This window comes from Micrasema longulum, unplaced genomic scaffold, assembly GCF_059751315.1.
Source record: "Micrasema longulum isolate JH-2025_06_02 unplaced genomic scaffold, ASM5975131v1 h1tg000090l, whole genome shotgun sequence".
NCBI classification, from domain to species: Eukaryota; Metazoa; Arthropoda; class Insecta; order Trichoptera; family Brachycentridae; genus Micrasema; species Micrasema longulum.
Genome location: NW_028277296.1, coordinates 112,778 through 133,297, shown reverse-complemented (window position 1 = coordinate 133,297; position 20,520 = coordinate 112,778). Strand labels below are relative to the sequence as shown.

General features: G+C 32.1%; 1 protein-coding gene and 1 non-coding gene across 2 annotated transcripts in view; both read left to right on the top strand.

The window, feature by feature from the left end:
- The window catches only part of LOC148284778 (uncharacterized), a gene marked incomplete at its 5' end in the record, with an annotated part of 72,083 nt that extends 51,563 nt beyond the window's left edge, over positions 1–20,520 (top strand). Inside the window, 2 exons of the mRNA XM_088234912.1 lie at positions 3,792–3,987; positions 17,803–20,520. Of these exons, the coding sequence (XP_088091038.1) occupies positions 3,792–3,987; positions 17,803–18,683 (1,077 nt within the window). The remainder of the gene's footprint in view (positions 1–3,791; positions 3,988–17,802) is intronic.
- TRNAC-GCA (transfer RNA cysteine (anticodon GCA)) lies at positions 13,762–13,833 on the top strand. Its single transcript has one exon. It is a non-coding gene; the product is annotated as a tRNA-Cys (tRNA).

Genomic DNA, 20,520 nt, shown 5'->3' with positions numbered 1-20,520 from the left:
CTCCTATATACCTGGGTGAAAAATTTCAACGCTTATCAATTCATGGTTTACCCCTTCGTTTGAATTCTCAAGGCACTCTCTTAGTACCTATCCACAATTCCTCTTTCTTCTCTAACTCATAAAGTGTCCATGCGGCTCGACTGTGGAATCATCTCCCATCCACCATCAAAGATGTTACTACATTATCTCTGTTTAAATCACGTCTGAAGCATTTCGTTTCTCTTCCTTAATCTCTCCTCCTTTCCTTATTCCTCTTTTTTCCCTTTTCCCATTGAGTAATAGTTTTGATTTAAGGTAATTTATAAACAAATACGTTTATTTCTATTTTTATAAATCTTTAGCTTTTTAATCTTTATTTTCTATTGAATATGTTCTGTAACTTGAATTTTAAAAGGAAAACTTTTATTTTATTGGTTGGTTTAAAGCAATTGCCATTTGGCCTGCCAATGTACAAATAACATTATGTACAAAAAGTTAAATAAATAAATAAAAATATGCAAAGATATTAAAAAAAAAAAAAGTAGCTTACAAATTTCACATACTACAGTACAAACCCCTTGTTTTGATATTTTCCCCGTAGGGGTAGGTAGAGAGAATGGACCGCCACACAGGTCTATCCTAACATACATTCCTAGCCTCTTCCACATAGATACATTTTGTCATACATGCCCTTCGGTTCTGTCTGATATGACCAGACTTAAGATTTTGTTTTATCTGATAATGCCACTCTTTCTTGGTCGTCCTCGTCTCACGTTACTGTTAATTTACGCCATATATACTTGTTTTACCATTCAGTCGTTGTCCATTTATTCTACATGACCAAACTATCTCAGAAACTCTTTATCAATCTTATCAACTATGCTGGACACATATTTACACTCTCGCCTGCTTTCATCATTCGTAACCCCATACAAAATAGCTCACACGAGAGGTAGTATCATACATGGTCAATATAGTGCAGGCAATTGGTAAACCAAAGAAAGGAACAAAATGCCGAACACCCTTCTAGTGGAACGGAAGGCCTATTGACTGCTGTCAACAGGCCAGCTTCTCCTTAAAAGTTTTAAGTGGTTTCCTCTCCACATGAGCAAATGCTTTCCTTATTTAAAAAAGTTCCTTATTTGCCCGCTCTAGAATATCTTTCTTGATCCCAACAGTTAAGATAAATTAATTTGCAGAATAATCCACTTTTGAAATACAAACTTTGTACATTATAAGCAAGGTAAATAATAAAGCAACTCCCATATATAAAAAGAAAACCCTGTCATACATTGATTTCTTACACATTTGTCGAAGAGATCGCATTTCAACCGCGTTTACTCAGCTTTCATCCTTCCCCTGTCGGTTCCATGTTCCACTTCCATACACAAGTGTTCGGACTAAAACTCCGTTGTGCATTGCCAGTTTAGCTTCGATTGACATATTTTTATTAGCAATTACCGTGCTTAGTGCGCCGATCATTTTGTTGCCCGCATTCCAATTTAAGTATTCGCAATTTAATTTCTGTCTTTGAATAAATAGTATTAATATTTTTTACGATTTAATATATTATTTGTTTGAAATAATTACGTAGAGCGTTGACGTTATGTAGATTTTTCGATCAATTGCTCTATATATACAAATATATATTATATATCAATATGTTGACTAGTTAATGTCAATATTGTATCAGTTGTTATCAAGAATAATGAACACGGTTTATCAATTTTATCTTTAGTGATTATACAGCCGAGATTTATTATTAACTGCCCACGCTTGTATTTTATTATTATCTTTGTTAACAAAATATTGTTCTATTTATAACACATAGCTATATTATAATGCATAAATACGTAATATTTATAATTATTCTCCCAAAAGTTAAAAAAAATAAAAACTCATTTCGGACGGTTGATAAAAAAAAACTTATTTGTGACAGTAAATTACATCTAAATTTCTTGCTACAAAGAAGGAAAACACTTTTGAGAAGGGAATATGGAAGTCTAGGCATTTACAGGGCTTATGACCTGATGATAAAGGTTTCAGCTCTTTTACTTCACAAAAGTCAACAGATGGAAGAGTTGAGGAAATCTGATGATGATGTTAAAACTTCGGCAGGATGGTGAATGTTACACAGTGCGTGAAGTGGCCATTTAAACCAGCCAATGACAGGTCATAAGCCCTGTAAATGCCTAAACTTCCATATTCACTTGTCAAAAGTTTTTTCCCTCTCTGTTGCAGCAAAATTAAATATGATCAAATCCCTCGGGAGGAAATCCAGCCAGTCTGCAAGCATTTGGACATACTCCAAACATTGTTGAATTAACTACCCAGTAAAAGAAGAAGTAGAAGAGAATGAAAATTGTTTTCAGGCGTACAAAGCCACGCCAGGTGAATTGGTTCAGTTGGATGAATCTCACCCACATGATAAAGGTTTAAGCTCTTTTACTTCACAAAAGTCAACAGATGGAAGAGTTGAGGAAATGTGGTTGTTAAAACATAGGCAGAATGATGAATGTTACACAGTGTGTGAAGTGGCCACTTAAACGAGCCAATGACAGGTCATAAGCCCCGTTAATGCCTTCCATATTCCTTTCTCAGTGTTTTCCTCTCTGTTGCAACAAATTTAAATATGAACAACTCCTTAGGGAGGAAATCCAGCCAGTCGGCAAGCATTTCGACATACTCAAAACATTGTTGTAGATTATATCAATTAAAAACAATCGAATATAGTAATACTTTAAAAACATCGAAACGCGGTATTTAAAAAGTATTTTAGCAAACTGTAAAAGATTTAAATAATATTTTCAAGTCAAGTTACACTTTGAGATTTACTCAACTTTTCGCTTTCAAGTAAATCAACTGTTTATTCAATTGGAAGAGGCCAATGATTTTTAAAGATCTTTAGCAAAACTTTGTTGAGCGAAATTTACACACATTTAGAGTGCGTTTAAATTTTATTGACGTTTTTTGTTGATATTTCTTGATAAAACTCCATAGTTAATGATTTTGATAAAGTTATAAATGGTCGATATAACGAAAGCGCTCGTTGGTCAAAATAATAAAAAGTAAAACTAAACCAAGACGTTTCATTGATAAGTTTATTTATAATTTTATCATAATCATCGTTTAAATGTTTACTAAGCCTACGTTAATGTGTAAGTGCCTCTCGGTGAACCAAGTAAACATACATTTTTTGGTTGTGTAAGCACGTACATTTCAAGTGGCTAATTAAACCAGGTCATAAGCCCTATGTCTAGACTTCATATTCGCCTTCTCAAAAATGTTTTCATCTGTTGAAATAAATTGTAACCTAATAACTCCCTGAAATCCAGCCTTATTTACAAATATTTGGACAAACTCAAAATATTGTTGAAATCAATAAGTTGCAACAAACGTGGAAAAAAAAACAGATTTATGTAAACTCTTAAAAGCCCGGTTTTTTTATTTCAAAAAAGTTTTTTTACAATTTTTATAAGGGGGAAAATACATTAAAAAAATACTTTTATTTATCAAATGAATTTTTATTAGAAATATGGGTTTGTTGCCGTTTAGCAATAATGCGTATTTGTAAGTAACAAGTTGAAAAAATAAAATTTATATAAATATACTCAATTACACTGGTATGCATGAATATTGGCCCTGACATAATTCCTGCTGATTCTTATGTAAATTATTTCTTGAATCCGAATATGACCCCCGTTTTTCTCCATCACCCACCGTTTTTCGGTGGAGCCATGGTAGCAATTTCGGTAAACAAAGACCAGCAACTGAAATAATTCCTTCTCAATAATTTCTTTTATTTTCCACAGCAAGTTGCCACGCCAACCGTCGTGAAAAAGATTCTTCGCCTAAAGCAGGAGAACCCTGGAATGTTCGCGTGGGAGATTAGAGAAAGACTTCTCAGCCAGAGGGTGTGTGACCCTCACAGCATCCCTTCCGTCAGCTCTGTCAACAGGATCTTAAGAAGTGGAGGGGCTTGGGGAGACGATCTTCCACAGCATCAAGGTGAGAAAACCATCTACTATAATTTTAATTTTTGGAGCAGCATTTTTTTAGCTATTCCTTTTCTGCTCAAGGTGATAGACTTTGTAATGAGCTACCTCTTCATAACTTCTTCACATATAAAATGCACCTTCTCTACTAATTTAAATTAAATTAATAGTCATTTAATTAGCTTGCACTCCCGCTCACTGCCAATATAACCAACTGATTAAATGAATTACTTCTTTTGTATTTAAGTTATCTGATTGCATTATTCTAGCCAAAAATCACTTTGATATGCCGTGTATATCATAAATAAATATTTTGAAAAATCGCTTGATCTGATAAAAACGGACAAAACGCAAATAACTGTTTTTCTCTTAAAAGTTTTTTCTCTTAAAAGCTCTTAAAAGTTGTTGTAAAAGTTATTACAATAAATGGTTACTAACAGGTTATTACAAATTATTTTACCTAACTAACATAAGTGACTATTTGATTTTATAAATTGCGTTAGAGTTTTCTTTTAATTATTTAATGTATCGTAAAATATATCAATATCAGCATTACTGCCTACATTATTATACAATCTTAACATACGTGGTAATAACATTGAAGTGCGCCATATTATTATTGAAGGTTGGAAGATAAAAAATTTAGACAAATTAAAAATATCATAATAGATCTAGGTCACTTTGAAAAATCACTCTCCAATTGCTAACTAACATTTACCGAAATTATTTATTTGTATGATCGGAGAAATATTTTGGGCACAATTATTCTTAATGAAGACATATATTATTATATAAGTTGTCTTTCCAAGCGAATAATTGACTCCCATAAAAATGTATGTGCCATACACTGTATATTAAACAGCTGTACGTCACAGGGGGTCTTAAAATCTCAATCAACGACCTGTTGAAGCCATTTATTATTTCTTGCCGTGAACCAGAAGACAAATGCGGTGAATTAGCACAATACATTGTAATATAACAATTTGTTTTATCCATAAATTAATATAATGAGGCTGCTAATAAACTTGGCTGTGTCTCGAATGTCATTATTTTTTTACAAGGGTTTGATTTCAACATATTCGCATCTCTTTGCCACATTTTTATTGGAAAAAGCTTTCATTATATGATTGATATTTCGAGGGTAAAAAGACTTTGACTATGGCTTCATAAAATTCTTTTTGCAGGAGTGTGAAAATATAATTTTTAAAATGAAAAATCAGCATTATTTGTTACATGTAAACGTATAATAATGAATAGGAAAATTAAAAAAGGGTTGGCCATATGAAAAATTCCGAAAAAACTTTATTTGAATTCCGTAATACTTCACCCCACTTTTTACTTACTTCACCCGCATTAGAACACAGGCCGAAAATCGGTTTCAGTTTCAGACGGTCAATAATAATATTTAATATTAGTTTAGAAGATCCTAATGGACAAACTATATTTCTCGTGCCGCGAGAGGGGTTTAGAATAGCACCCCATTAGCTCAATCACAAATAACTATCGACGTGCTAATAAGCCACGTGATAACAATTTCTTACCGTGGTTGTTTATCGTATTCGCGATCACAATGGAACATCCGTAAACACATAATATTTAATTTCAAAATATTATCGTATCGCGGCGTGTAATCCTGCTGCGCAATCACATATTTGAATTTCCCCGGTGTAAAAATGGAAAATATTCCAAAACTGCTATTTTTAAAATATTTATTTATTATTTATTAGGATATTAATTGCATTTAGCCAGCGGTTGGCAAACCAAAAATCAAGAAAAGCAGTTGCCATTGTAATGGTAATTTAATTTTCACATTTTTGTATTAGATACTCCTTACTATTTTGCAAATGCAATATATTGTATTATTTTTAATAGTAAACGCCGATTTTTCGCCAGTGAACTGTATTTATTTACGTGGAAAACAAAAAACAAATCGACACGAGCGTTGACTTAGAGATTACACACGCGTTGACTTATGACTGCGATAACTTAAGCATGTTCATTATTGTTCATTGTGATCGCTCAAATGCTGAGCATGTTTTAAAGCACGTCGATAGTTATTCGTGTTTAAGCTACTGGTGGTCTATTTCGGTGGCAATGTCTCGGAACAATTTTTTGTCATACAAATTGCTGTTCACGTGGAAAATTGTCGAGTTTTTTATATTTATTTATTTTGCTATTGATTGCATTAAGCCGGCGGTTGGCAAACCAAATATCAAGAAAAGCAGTTGCCATAGTAATGGTAATTTAATTTTCATTAGATACTCCTTACTGTTTCGCAAATGCAATAAATTTTATATTTTTTATAGTAAACGCCGATTTTTTGCCAGTGAATTGTATTTATTTACGAGGAAAACAAAAAACAAATCGACAAACGGTTGACTAATTTATTTATTTATTTTAAAGAAACAAACAGTCGACAATGATATAGTGACATTTTAAAAAATACGGTTTAAAGACAGACCAGCGAAGTTTCTAAATAAGAACCAATGTGACTGCGATAACTTAAGCATGTTCATCATTGTTCATTGTGATTGCTCAAATGCTTAGCGTGTTTTTAAGCACATCGATAGTCATTTGTGATTGAGCTACAGGGCCAATAAGGAAACGGCAAATAATTTTGTGAGATTTTTTAAATTCCAGTAAGTTTCGAAATAATTTAATTTTATGGATATCAAAACGGTGTGAGCAAAACATTGCTTTCGAGGACAGTATACGAGTATGTAATACGTTTTTCAATGCTTTCGCGCCACTAACAAAAACACTTATTGGAGATCACGAAACTTCGATACTATGAAGAAACCACTACATCACAAGAATTTATAGTACAGTATCATTTAAATTTTATTACAACCTTATATGTGGCTAGCAAGGTTCTATAAATTGATGGAAATGTGAATTTTACTCATCTCCTGGTAAATCAAAATACAAATATCCTGTAACAGAAATGGCAAACCTTTTTTGGAGATAAAAACTGATTTAAAGGCACCGCTATTAAAAATATTAAAAATAACGCCTTCAACTCTCGTGTGGCTGTGATGTCACACTAGTCGACATAGGACACAATATACCTTTCTTATTTTTTGAAATTATGAATTCGTATTTTTTGTAATCTTCAAATAGCCATTTTCACAATATTATGTATCTTTTTTGGGTGATACCGTGTATGTTGGATTTGATCCGACGTTTCGGCTACCATTGCAGGAGGCATCTTCAGGTCTGTGTTCACACAGTTCAACACAGTTTTCCCTGAAGATGGCTCCTGCAATGGTAGCCGAAACGTCGGATCAAATCCAACATACACGGTATCACCCAAAAAAGATACATAATATTGATAACAGTGACCGTGAAAACCTTCGCACCTAGCCATTTTCACATACGATTTTGAAAGTAAAATTTGTATAACTATGCTGGATGTTAATACAAAAAATATTTATCCTGGAAGAATAAACGTCCGCTTATTCAGCAACACATCTATACATACACCTTATACAAGAGAAAGCACGAAGAAGTCATAACAACGAAGAGAGAGGCGTTGTTTTGCAATGGGCGTTGTCTAAAACAGATTCAGTCTTCAGTCGGTTGATGACAGTGATAGGGGACGCACGCGCGTAATATGAGCGGCGTATTTGCGATTTTTAATTTATTTCGCCATAACAGGGCTAAAGGAATTATTAAAAAGTATGTCTCCATGTTTTGTTTGTCTTTCAAATGTCTGAACTTTAGAATATTCCGTCTTTTACTGTGGTAACCAGGGCTGGTTTTAGCACTACCAGCGCCCTAGGCGGGATTTTTACGGCGCTCCCTATCGTTCACCCTTTTAGACCCATACGAAAAAAGGCAAGGTTTATAATGAAATAACCATTTATTAAAATAATACTAATAAAATTTTACTTTTCTAGCGTTTTTTTATTTTTATTAATTTATTTACAATTTTAAAAAACCCGTTAGTGTTAAATTACAAATTTAATATTGTCTAGTCATTCTATGTCTCGTCTAGTCTAGTTAGTTCAGTCATCATGTGCTTTTTCAGATTGATTTTAAATTTGTCTCCAATAAAAGTTTTCAAGTAGTAAGGTAAGTCGTTGTAGTGTTTAAGTCCATTATGTAGTATTTTTGACTGTCCTGTGTTTGTCTTTGCTTTTTCAATATGATAGTGTTGTTGTTGTTGTCTGGTGTTATATTTGTGTATGTCAGCATTTTTGACAAATATTATGTCTTCGTCTTGTATGTTTCCCAGTGTTATTTTGTGCACAATTTTAAAGGTCTCAATTTTAGTCAAGTAGTTGATGTCAAACTGGTGTGTTTTTTTGTACAGTTCAGTCGTAGAGGTCAGGTAGGGTAGGTTGTATGTTAGTTTAAGAATTTTATTTTGTTGTCTTTGTATTCTTGTTATGTCTGTCTTGTTACCAGTTCCCCAGAAGGCGATCATCAATGAACTCCTTTATACGTACTTAAGTTTATGTTTTCCACAATTTTATTTTCGATTGACAAAGATGCCAGGTTTGTGAATCTAGATTGAGATATTGTCAATTATAGATCGTAGAAGTTTTTCTCAGTTAAAGCTTTAAAAAAACTCTTTCCCCACTAGCAATCGTTACAGGTAGGTAAAGTGATCAATATTCACAACGCTATCCATAAATTTGGGTACAATTCTTGTAAGTTACGATCTTTGATAAAATTCGAAACAGTGACAGGATTAACCACATTTTGATCAGGCAAAAATGATTTCAGAGTTATGAGTTCATCACACAATATACAACCATCTGTATCGGATTTAGAATCTACTGTTAATTTCAATTGGAAATTATCACTGAGTTTGAGGTCTGGTTTCTCCGGAATCTTTTTTATATCGAACCAAGATTTTGAGTACTCATTTAACTTTTCAAATCTTTTATTGAGTGAAATTAAGGTAGTGTCCAAAAAGTTGTTGAAAAACTCTCATCGTGGGCCACTATAGCGAGTTTGTCGCTAGATTTAGGAAATTTACGAGTAAGTTGGACTCGCTCGATGAGCGAGTGGATAAAACGGGGCGCCTCTCAGCGCCCCTTTATATCTGGCGCCCTGGGCGGTCGCCCAACCGCGCCCTACCCTAACGCCGTTACTGGTGGTAACACTATGATTATTTACCACAGTCTTTTGAGAGTAAAAAAATGTGGTTCTTTCGAACATGATCTCCAAGATCCAAGATAAATTTATTTGGTTGATTTTGACAAAACTTCAACAACATCATATTTAACATTTTATGCGATACGATGTTAGAGTTGCTTTTTCTTTGCATTACAGAAATTCGAAACTGTGTTTTCGATGCTTCTCATAAAACAGCGTTTTAAAGTTAGAAATCAAAATGGGCATGCCCAAAATCTGAATTTTCGATATAGAAGTGAACTTAAACTTAAAACAATTATCTGGCGTATCCCTTGATCACTATCGGGAACAGATATTAATTATGTTTGTACAGAAAATACACATGAGTATATTTATAATATTGTTTAAATTAAGGAATCGTTTGTGTTGGAATTAAAGAACCGCCGTCCTCGTGTTGAAATGGTCAGCGCGTTTGCCTTCCATCCAAAAGGTCTCGGGTTCGATTCCCGACATGGTGTGATGTGAAATATTGATATAAAATAGTGTTTTTACACTAGAATATTTCATAGTAAAAAATTATCAAGATACGCTGCGATTGGTGTACCAATGCAGTGCCCTATGTACCATTAGGTGCGGAAAGGGAATAATGATTATGACGAAAAAGCCATACAGTGTAATTTTAACTATCCGGATTGATGAGTGCCAGACGTTATCTGGGTATGCAAAAATCCATACAGTTGGATGAACCATAAAATTAAGGCATAAAAAAGATTTATTTAGGATCACTTTTTTATTGATTCTGAAATAATACAGCATATTGGAATTACATTAAAAACCTTCTAAAACGGCACCGTTTTTGTTTTGATAAATATATTTTTTTTTGTTTTCTGATGATTAGGGAATAGGGAAATATCAGGTTTTTTGTTTTTTATATTTTAAAAGTAATAAAGGTCTACGAAATACTGTCCAGTAAAAAAATTTTTTTTTGCTTATTATTAGTAGCATAAAAAATAAATTTAAATTTGTAATTTTGAATTCCCGCAAAAATGGTCATTTCATTGGCCACGCCCCTAATACGTCACAATTCATGTTTATTTCTTACTAGCCATTAAAATTTGCGTAGAACAATATCACGAATCTTGACGTCACAACAACCAAAGCCAAACATGTCCTGTTTTTCTACGAACGTATTTAAAAAAAAAACTTTTGTACAATTATTTAATACACACAAACACACCCTTTTGTTGTACCATAATTTTGAGTGTATGATTTTTATTTAGAAACTTCGCTGGTCTGTCTTTAAACCTTTTCCTAATTATGTTATTTAATCATTGTTGACTGTTTGTTTTTGAAAAATGAATAAATCATTTCTCCACTTACTGCTTTTGAAAATACGATTAGTTATTCTCAATTCATTTAATATTTTTTTATTGGTATTCGTAGTATGTGATATTTCCATATTCGAATGACCGGAGTTTGGATAAACGGGTTTCTACTGTATTTATATTTACCATATTATTTTACTTACTTTATATTAACCAAAGGTTCGCCGCCCCTGTTCTTTGGGATTATATAACTCACTTTTCCCAACACAATGCGCTTTATAGAGCTGTTAATCGCACCGAATGCCTATGTCTTATTCCGAGTAATTTATATGTTTCGAATGAAAAGATATAAGAGATGCTTATCTTCATTGGGAAGTGAACAAAAAATGTTTGGCAGCTTGCGATTTGGGAGTGAACAAACTCCATAAATCCCTTGAAACGGGAAAAAAGATATATGTATTGAGAAAAATACGCGGTAATCAGTATTCGAAATTCGAAGCAAATACTTAATTGATTTATTAATAATTCTTTAAGCATATTCAAATATTTGTAGACAACACTGGATTCCACGTAGGAAGTTATCAAGATTGAAATAATTTGAAGCAACATCTTAGCTTATTTGCATAGAATTAAGAATTGTCCAGAATGAGCGTAGAATCATATTTGAATACATCGCACTGTGTTCAATAATTCCCCCACTTAGACGCACTTTCGCCGCGCGCATATTTGAAGTCACCGAGTAATATTGCCAGATCACGAAGAATATAACCATAACACAAATGTAAGGTAAACAAAAAAATTGTCTAAATCTGTTGCAACAGAAGGCATTTACATGGTTCATGAACGTAAGTGGCGGGTTAAAGTGGCCACTTTACACACTGTGTAATATTCACCATTCTGCCCATGTTTAAATATCCGTATTTGCTCAACTCTTCCACCTGTTGACTTTTGTGAAGTAAAAGAGCTGAAACTTTTATCACGTGGGTGAGATTCATTCGGCTGAACCAATTCTATGAACTATTCTCTAATGAAATATTCTATGAAATATGAACAACATTATTTATTGTTTGTTTTTTTATATGATATAAATATGTATGTATGCATATGTAAATATATATAATGATTATTAAGAACATCTATCAAAGCTTTGATATTTATTTGTTCATGTAAAAATTTAAAAAATACGTAAATTGGAAAATGAATAGTTTTTTCCAAAAGTATTCTCAACTATACAAAACTAATAATTTGGAGAAATACGGACATAACTTATGGTAACACCTTATATAATAATTTAATATCGCGATAATATATAGACTAGAATAGACAAGAAAGGATCCAACAAATTTTTTTTAACAGGTCGACTACCGATTAAACATTAACTTCTCCAACCGTGCCAAAAGTATGCAGTACCATGTAAAAAACTCTGTTAAAATAGAAGAATAATATTAGAACATTTATTTTTATACAAATTAATAAATAATAAAATTGATTATCCTAACCTACTTGAAAGACAAAGTTGATCACAACATTTTATGTGCTAAACTTCGTGCTGTAGGCATTAGAGATCCCTTTTTATCGTTTTTAAAATCCTACCTCTCACATAGAAAACAAAGTGTAAAAATCAATAACTTCATATCAAATAGCTTCCTAGTAACTTCTGGTGTACCACAGGGTGCCCACTTGGCCCCTCTTCTATTTAATCTGTTTGTTAATGATGCTGCTAATGTTTTTTCTTTTACAAAATTCTGGCTTTTTGCTGACGATAACAAGATACTTAAGCTAATTAAAAATATTGATGACTGTGTCAGACTCCAAGAAGACATAAATGCATTTCATACTTGGTGCAAAACTAATAACATGGAACTTAACATCGATAAATGCAAAATTATTTCATACCATAAATGTAAACATCCTTTTATTTTTGATTATAAACTTAATGGCCAAGTTCTTTCGATTGTCACCTCTATAAGAGATCTTGGAGTGATCCTAGATAATAAACTAACTTTTCTGGAACACTTTGATAATATAGTAAACAGATCCTTAAAAATTTTAGGCTTTATTAATAGAACTACGTCTGATTTCCAAAGTATGCTTACACTTAAAACACTTTATTGCTCTTTAGTTCGCCCTATTCTTGAATATGCATCTGTAATCTGGTCCCCTCATTATGCTGTTCATATCAAGCGCCTTGAATCAGTTCAACATCGTTTTATAAGAAAAATTGCATGGAAGATGGGATTGGAAAGAGGAGACTATTCATATTCTGATATGGAGAGGTTTTTAAGCATATCAAGTCTTGAAAAACGCAGATGCATTGCAGATATAATCTGCATGTATAAAATTATGAACTGTCTCATTGATGCCCCTGAAATTTTGCAAAAGATTCTTTTTAACGTTCCCACCCGTAGACTAAGAAATAATGAAATGCTTTTCCTCGGTCACTACAGGACCAATTATGGTGCACAGTCGCCTTTGCCCAGAATGATCAGGCGGGTGAACGATCATCAAGATCTTGATTATTATGGTGTAAGGATGTCTTTCTTTACAAATCAGCTAAAGAATCTGTATAGTTAGCCTATGCTTTTTACTTAATCTAAAAAATCTATCATCTGTCTTTGCTGCTTATTTCTGTTCCTTATATTTTTTTATTCCTTTGTAAAAATTTCTTTTAATTGTAATGTTTATAATGGACTTTGTCCGTAAATAAATAAATAAATAAATAAATAAATAAGACTACCATTCCACGTGCCAGACCGACAGCACAAAATCTTCTATTTTACACAGAAAACGCGTCAACAAATTATTTGAAACAATCTACAATACCTAGAATATGCGACCAATAGAACATTAGATTTACCGAGGTAGATATTTTTTGCTACAATAAATGTAAATTTAGGTCAAAAATCATAGAAATTTTGAGAGAAGCAGATATTTACATTTATTATTATATGCATATTTTTTCATTTCGTATCTGTGACATTTCTTATATTTAACATAATATAAATTATTGTATTTAGTGCAAACAATTTTTTTGGTGTGTGCATGAGTATCCTACCTTTACATACAAAGAAATTGGCAATATTTGTGTTCATACTGTTTGTTTACCCAATAAAATAAATATATTAACCTGTAAAACATAACAAAATTTATGCCGGTAATAAAAATAATCAATTAATGCAAATGATTAACACTGAAATTAATTGATTATGTTTCCGTTTTTAGCGTATGTCAACACTTTTGCAGACTCACGAAATAATCCACGAAAATTGGAAATTGAATTTCAAAGTATTGTTTTTTATTGCTAACTCAACATTTCTACGTAATAATAATGTTTTGATTAAATCGTACTGTTCAGTTTTTTTTACATTTAGTGAGGAGGGGATATAGCTCAGTGGTAGAGCATTCGACTGCAGATCGAGAGGTCCCCGGTTCAAACCCGGGTGTCCCCTGAGATACTTTTTTTAATTATTTTTTTTTGTATTCTTTATTAATCTGAAACATCATAATATCTAGTTAATTATTTGTATTATTTTTACAAATGTTATTTCAGCACTCTTCTGCAAACTAATGCGTTCTAGACTGTCTATTCTTACCCGATTTTTCCCTTTTTTATGCTTTCATTATTTTACTTATTATACAACCAAAATAAACTAAAAATTTACACTATTCTATGAAGAGAGGAGAGGAGTGGTGATAAGAAGAAAAGAAGAAGGAAATATGAACAACTCAAACATCTAGATAAAAATAAAAATATATAAAAAATTTAAAAGTGTAAAAATATGCAAAAAAGTAGATTCTAAGATTGTTTAGGTAAAGTTAATTCATTGCATTACATATCACTAATGCCAATCAATTAAGGCATTCATAAGCCCATTAATTAAATTTCTACTAATGTAAGTACATAACTTATTTGCAAATAGTAAGGAAATATCACGTTTTTTTTTAAACTTTAAAAGTAAGTCTATGAAATACTGTGCAGTAATTTTTTTTTTTTTAATATTTTTACATTTGTAATTTTGAATTCCCGCAAAAACGGTCATTGCATTTGCCACGCCCCTAACACGTCACGAGTCATGATTATTTTTTCAACTTTGTTCCTAACCGTCAAATTTTTTATAGAAAATCGTCACGAATCTTGACGTTACAACTATATTTATTAATTCATTCAAAATTACACTAGTTTAAATATTAATAAACTGTTTAAGGCTTTTTAGGCTATGCCCGTGTCAAGCCACAATAAAAATACACAGTAAAATTATGTTGACATGTGATGCAATGGTATAGCAATCTTGAAAAAAAGGTAAAAGTATTGAATAATAAAATTAAAAAGAATTCACTGCAAAAAAGATAATCAGAAATAATTTATAAAATATAAATTATACAAATTAAGAATCACACATAATCAAATATACAAAATAATGGTATCATTAAAATCAACAAAACAATTGTAAAATATAGTAGTATTAAAAAAAAAACAAAATAAGAGTATCATTGAAATCAACAGAAAAAGAATATATATATAAAATCGGGTTGAATGTTGTGGTCCCGTGGCTAGTGTCTCGGACTCACGAGTCAAAGATCCGTGGTTCGAATCTCACTCTACCCCAACTTGATTTCCAACCCCAAGTCGTTAAAAATGGCCCTCAAAATTAAATATTTGCGTAAATTATAAGAACGCAAATATTTATTAAAAAAAAAAAAAAAAAACATAATTGAAATGATAATTGAGATATGTTTTCTAGAAACTCACTCAATACTATAGTAAGAAATAGGATCAATAAATCATATGCCATAAAATAGTACGTACTAAATTAAATAATGCAAAAATACGTAATGAAGAAACATAAAAATATCAAGATATATAAAAAGCAAATAAATGTAAAAGTATGGAAGGAAAGCCGATTTGCTAATTTCTGCTAAATGCTAATCTCGAACTTTAAAAAAATTAACATCTTCGTCCCTATCGATATCTATATATCGATGCCAAACATGTCGCGCTTTTCTAGTGTCACGTTTTTTTATAATTCCTTTTTTAAAGTTACATATAAAAAAGTTTCTACACAATATGTATATTGATTTTGAAAATACAATTAATTAATCTAAATACATTTCATGTACTTTTATCGATATTTGTAGTATGTGCATTCCCCTATTTTCAAAGTTTGAGTGTTTTGAAACACCTCTGGTTTAAAAGGGGTTAAATTATAATCACCCTTCAATTATTTTAAAGTCCATGTTGCGGTTAATCAATAACATTCCTATTACCAAATAGAACAATAAATTTCAAAAAACACATCTGACTTCTCCCCATCTCGACAGTAATCGCCTTTCCCAATGAAAGCACCAAATATCGGTAAAGCTAAACGCGTTTGTCCACTGTATCCGTTTTCTAGATCCGACATGACAACGCAGTTGGAAATTATGCGTAGATAAGATGAGTAATGCTGGTCCACTCTCCGAGATCATATCTCCGTCATATCCAACTATGAAGCCTATTGGTCCGAAGCGGAATGATCTTTCTACAAAAAATGGTTTAATCGCTGCATTTTTATTGCCTGGAGGAAGTTAAATATTTTGACACTTTTGGAATAAATTTGTCGCCGGACATAACCGCGATAAGCGAAATTTTGCAATCAACGGGGGATTTTTCACGAAGTCTTGAATATTTTTCAGCTGATTCTTCGTCTGCGCTAGCTTTCGCCAATTATTTTAAGGCAATGCATGTTTGGTCATTATTAACCGATCAAACCAACCATTGCTTGCTTTAAATACAATTTCTCCTCACTTTTTTTATTAATTGATCGCACTGAAGACTCGGGCAATTTGCTCCCCCAACTGAAATTTTACCACCATTTTATATCATTTCGATTATTTTTAGTTTCTTTTCTAACGTCCACTACATTGCGATCGCCTTAGAACGAATCAGGGGTTACCAGTAATCTTTTTAAATTATCCGTCCTCCGAAAAACGGGTCGTACTATTAAAAAAGCGTAAAACTTTAGAAAAAATAAAATATCACAAAACAGTAGGACAGATCTCAGTAGATGCTCTTGACAAGATAATTAAGATTATATCTGTGCTTAATCCAGCGACAGTAAGGTCTAACTGGAACCGAAATGTTATGGAAATTAATCTAATGAATTAACATATTAGAAGTGACCAAGAATGCGAGTCTTAATTTAATTAGGACCGAAGCGGTGGTACCCTGCAGACCATAAAATGTACTTACAACCATAGATTTTGTGTGTGGTTTGAAAAAAAAATCATTATAAAACGATGTTTTTTACTAAATGTTATTAAATATTTATATTTAACCACTTACCGACTTTTCTATGTCTACCGGTTTCGAGAAGTACCCGTCTCTTCGTCAGGACACCAATTAAACAGACATACAAAACCCACTATACACTTTCGTCATAGTTGTTGCACAAAAATAAAAAACCAACACGACATGCATTTTAATAAGCACATGCACTGATTAGGACAAACATGCACTGATTAAATTATGAAAATATTTTGTTATTTGAGAATTAATGAAAAAAGTAGAGGAGATGGAGGGAGGGGGTTAGCTTAAAAGGTTTAATAGGGTGACCATTACAGTGGAACATCGTATGAAGGACTATATTGGAAGTTTGTTTGTAGTCCTTTAATAAGGAACAATATTTTTTAAAGATTTGTAAGTAAGATTTAACTCCTGTATTTTATTATTATTAGATTAGGTGATTTGCAAATTCAGATAAATTATTATTACGAAAACACCTCATATTATGTTCTTTAACACGAATATCCAAATTTCTTGATGTTCTTCCAACGTAAACTGAAGTACAAGAATGGCATTTTAATCGGTAAACACCTGAATTATTATTTTTTTTATCTTTATTATTTAGCAATAATTTACCAATATTGTTATTTGTATTAAAATCAGGTTTGATATTATTTGGTAAAAATTTGGATACATTTGTGAATATAGTATTTACATAATGTATAATATTTTATCAGCGATGTTTTTTTGTTGTTTTATTCATGGAATTGCATTTTACATAAAGAAATAGCTAGCTTTGACTTCGAGTATGTAGGATTTAGAACTTTTCATCGACCAGCTTTGAAACATTGTCAAACTGATGGTTAACAATTGTTTATATTTTATACAGAGGAAATCACCAGTTGACTGACTACCCTGATTCTGACACTAACTGGGGTTGTTACTCACCTCGTGGTGTATTGGTTGAGTTCTGGTGTCTGATTCCTATTAAATAAGTTATATACTCGTACATTAAATAGAACAAAAAGCGTAATTTTGATTTTGTTATGATTTTAATTATATAAGTAATTGTTGTTAAAACTACAGTACCTTTGTACTTATAGTAGATTTGGTATTGAGTTTGTGTTATTCAATGAAATATTTTTATTTGTTCCAGATGGGTATAATCGCAGTCATCCGGAATCCTCAGCTACTCCAAGCACTAATTTCGTAAGCCCCATCAAACCAGGCCTGTCTCACCCGATACCGATTCCTGGACATCCGCCAAGAATGCCAACGTTCTTCCAGCAACACCCTCTTTCACACTCTCAGCTTCAGTCCCTCTCGGAACCAAATCAAGCACACGCGTATGCTCAAAATAGATTAGCAACGTCTTGGTTGCATCATCAATTGCATTTAGCTTCGCAGGGAGGCCAATTGTTGAAACCTAGCCCAGTTTCTCCGTGGCAAAATGTCATGCTCGGATGCAGAGCCCAAGAATCAAAAGCTCCATACTTTCCCTACGCCTCCCTTCCGAGCGATGGTATGTTCAACAGATTACCGAGACACCCCAACTTCGAGACGCATATACCAGCACCGAACAAATTAAATAACTCGATGATCGGGAGTGATGATTCCTTCGACAAAACATCAGAAATAGATGAAGACGAAGAGGTGCAGATAGTCCCAGCGGTCAAACCAGAAATGAGCAACGCTAAAAAGAAGAACCCATATTCGATAGAAGAACTTTTAAAGAAACCGTCTAAGTTGGTAAAACATTCCCCAGAAAGGGTTGAGATGACAAATTCCGTAATTCTTCGACAGCCTTGCGGAATATTACTGTCCAATGAATCAGAAAGCGCTTTCGTCCGAATCGAGTCACCAAAGATGGAAAGATCCTCAGCTTCTGACCATAGTCTGAGTCCAGGAAGTTACAGAGGATCACCCGACAGTTGTTATGCCGAAAATTATGTTTCTGATGATCATGGGAGAAATAGTTGCGATGAAGTCATAGACATAGGTAATAGCCAATCGTCTTCTACGGCAATAGAAGTGTAGTTTAATATGAGATTCACATAAATCTTAGAAGCTAGCGAAATGTGTCATTCACACAACAGTTTACGTACTATGTATATAATTTAAACTTCAGAAACTATGTACAAACATTATTTTTCCTTTCCGCTACAAATTTATGAAACTGTTAAATAAATAAAATAAAAGCTGTAACATAAAGTACAATTTAAAACAAAACAATAAGACCTTAAAACATATGTTTAGTAAGACGTACTGCTAAAAAAATATGGTTGAAAATCGGAGCATTTCTTAGGGCAAAAAAATGTATGATAAAAATAATTGTTTGGTCGAAAATTCCTTAGATTTCGTAATCATTGTAAATTGGCGTCGTTGTTAGAAAATGTTACAAACAAGTAATTTAATATGAAGTGTTATATATATATTTAAATTTAAATTCATCTCATTTTCATATTATTGTTTCAAAATTACTTATAATATTTAAAACGGTTATTTATTATGCATACGAAAATAATCATCAGCATTTCATTACACACACAAAGGTGCATAGGACACTGAATCGATACACCAATCGCAGCATCTCTCGATCATTATAAATAAGATAATTAGTCCTATGTTTCAGGTGTAGGCCAGGAACAAAAATAATAATATCCAAAACAAATATATTTGATTGGATTATAAAAAATGCCACGTATCTAGGTTTAAGAGTGCAAAAATAAATATCTGTATTTATAAAAAAATAATGATCCAAACAAAAAACATATAAATATCCAATTCTATTGCATGTTGTTGGTGTTAAAAATTTAATTCAAGTATTTTTTTGTATTGTTTTCAAAATATTTATTTATTTATTTACTCTTTCATGTTTCTGTTAGCATCTGGTTAATAAACATCTACATAATCAACACATTAGCATACTAAAAACTAAATTAAGAAACGTTTTAAAATAATAAAAAAACATTGAAAAAATTAAATGGTTTCTTACTCTTGCAGAGCGCGGAGCAAGTTATCCCCTCCGCGCTTCTCTTTTCACTTTTGCAGAAGTAAGCAACCATTCTGCTAAAGAAAATATTTCTCTTTCAGATTTGAAACGCTTCTATTTTATTTTTTTTACATGCCAATATGCCTTCGTGCACAAAACGATCAGGGTGGTTTCAGATGTGACAGGGTTACCATACACACTGTATTATTAAACAAACTTGTATTTCAATTAAAATATTATTTATAAAATCTAAATTTATTGCAACAGAGAGGGGAAAAATGAGAAGGGAATACGGAAGTCTAGGCATTTACAGGACTTGTGACCTGTCACTTGCTGGCTTCTTTTTTTACCAGTTAGTTAATTCAACAAAGTTTTGAGTATGTCCAAACGTTTGCAGACTGGCCGACCTCAAAAATGTTTTCCCTGTCTGTAGCAACAAATTTAGATCAAAATAACTCCCTAACGAGGAAATTCAGCCAGTCTGCAAACATTTTGACATACTCTAAACTTTGATGCATTATTAATTAATTCATTGTTAAATGTTGAGTATTACAATTTCGTAACACAAAATAAAATACCAATAAGGTTCTTTTTTTGTTTATCCTAAATAATTAAAACAAGACGTATCAATGCATTTTTTAAGAATGGTTAATCATGATTATCCCATTGCTACATATTTATAAAATAATGCAGTTTTGTATAATTTCAACCCTAATCTTTGAAATATATTATTTTGTTAATTATGTAGATATTGTAATTATTATTTTTGATTGTCGATTATTTATGTAACAGTAAAACTTTATGCATTACCAGTGCATGATTCGTCCTAGAGAAACCAGTTAAATGAATAGGTAGGTACTAGTAATAATAAGAATTATTATT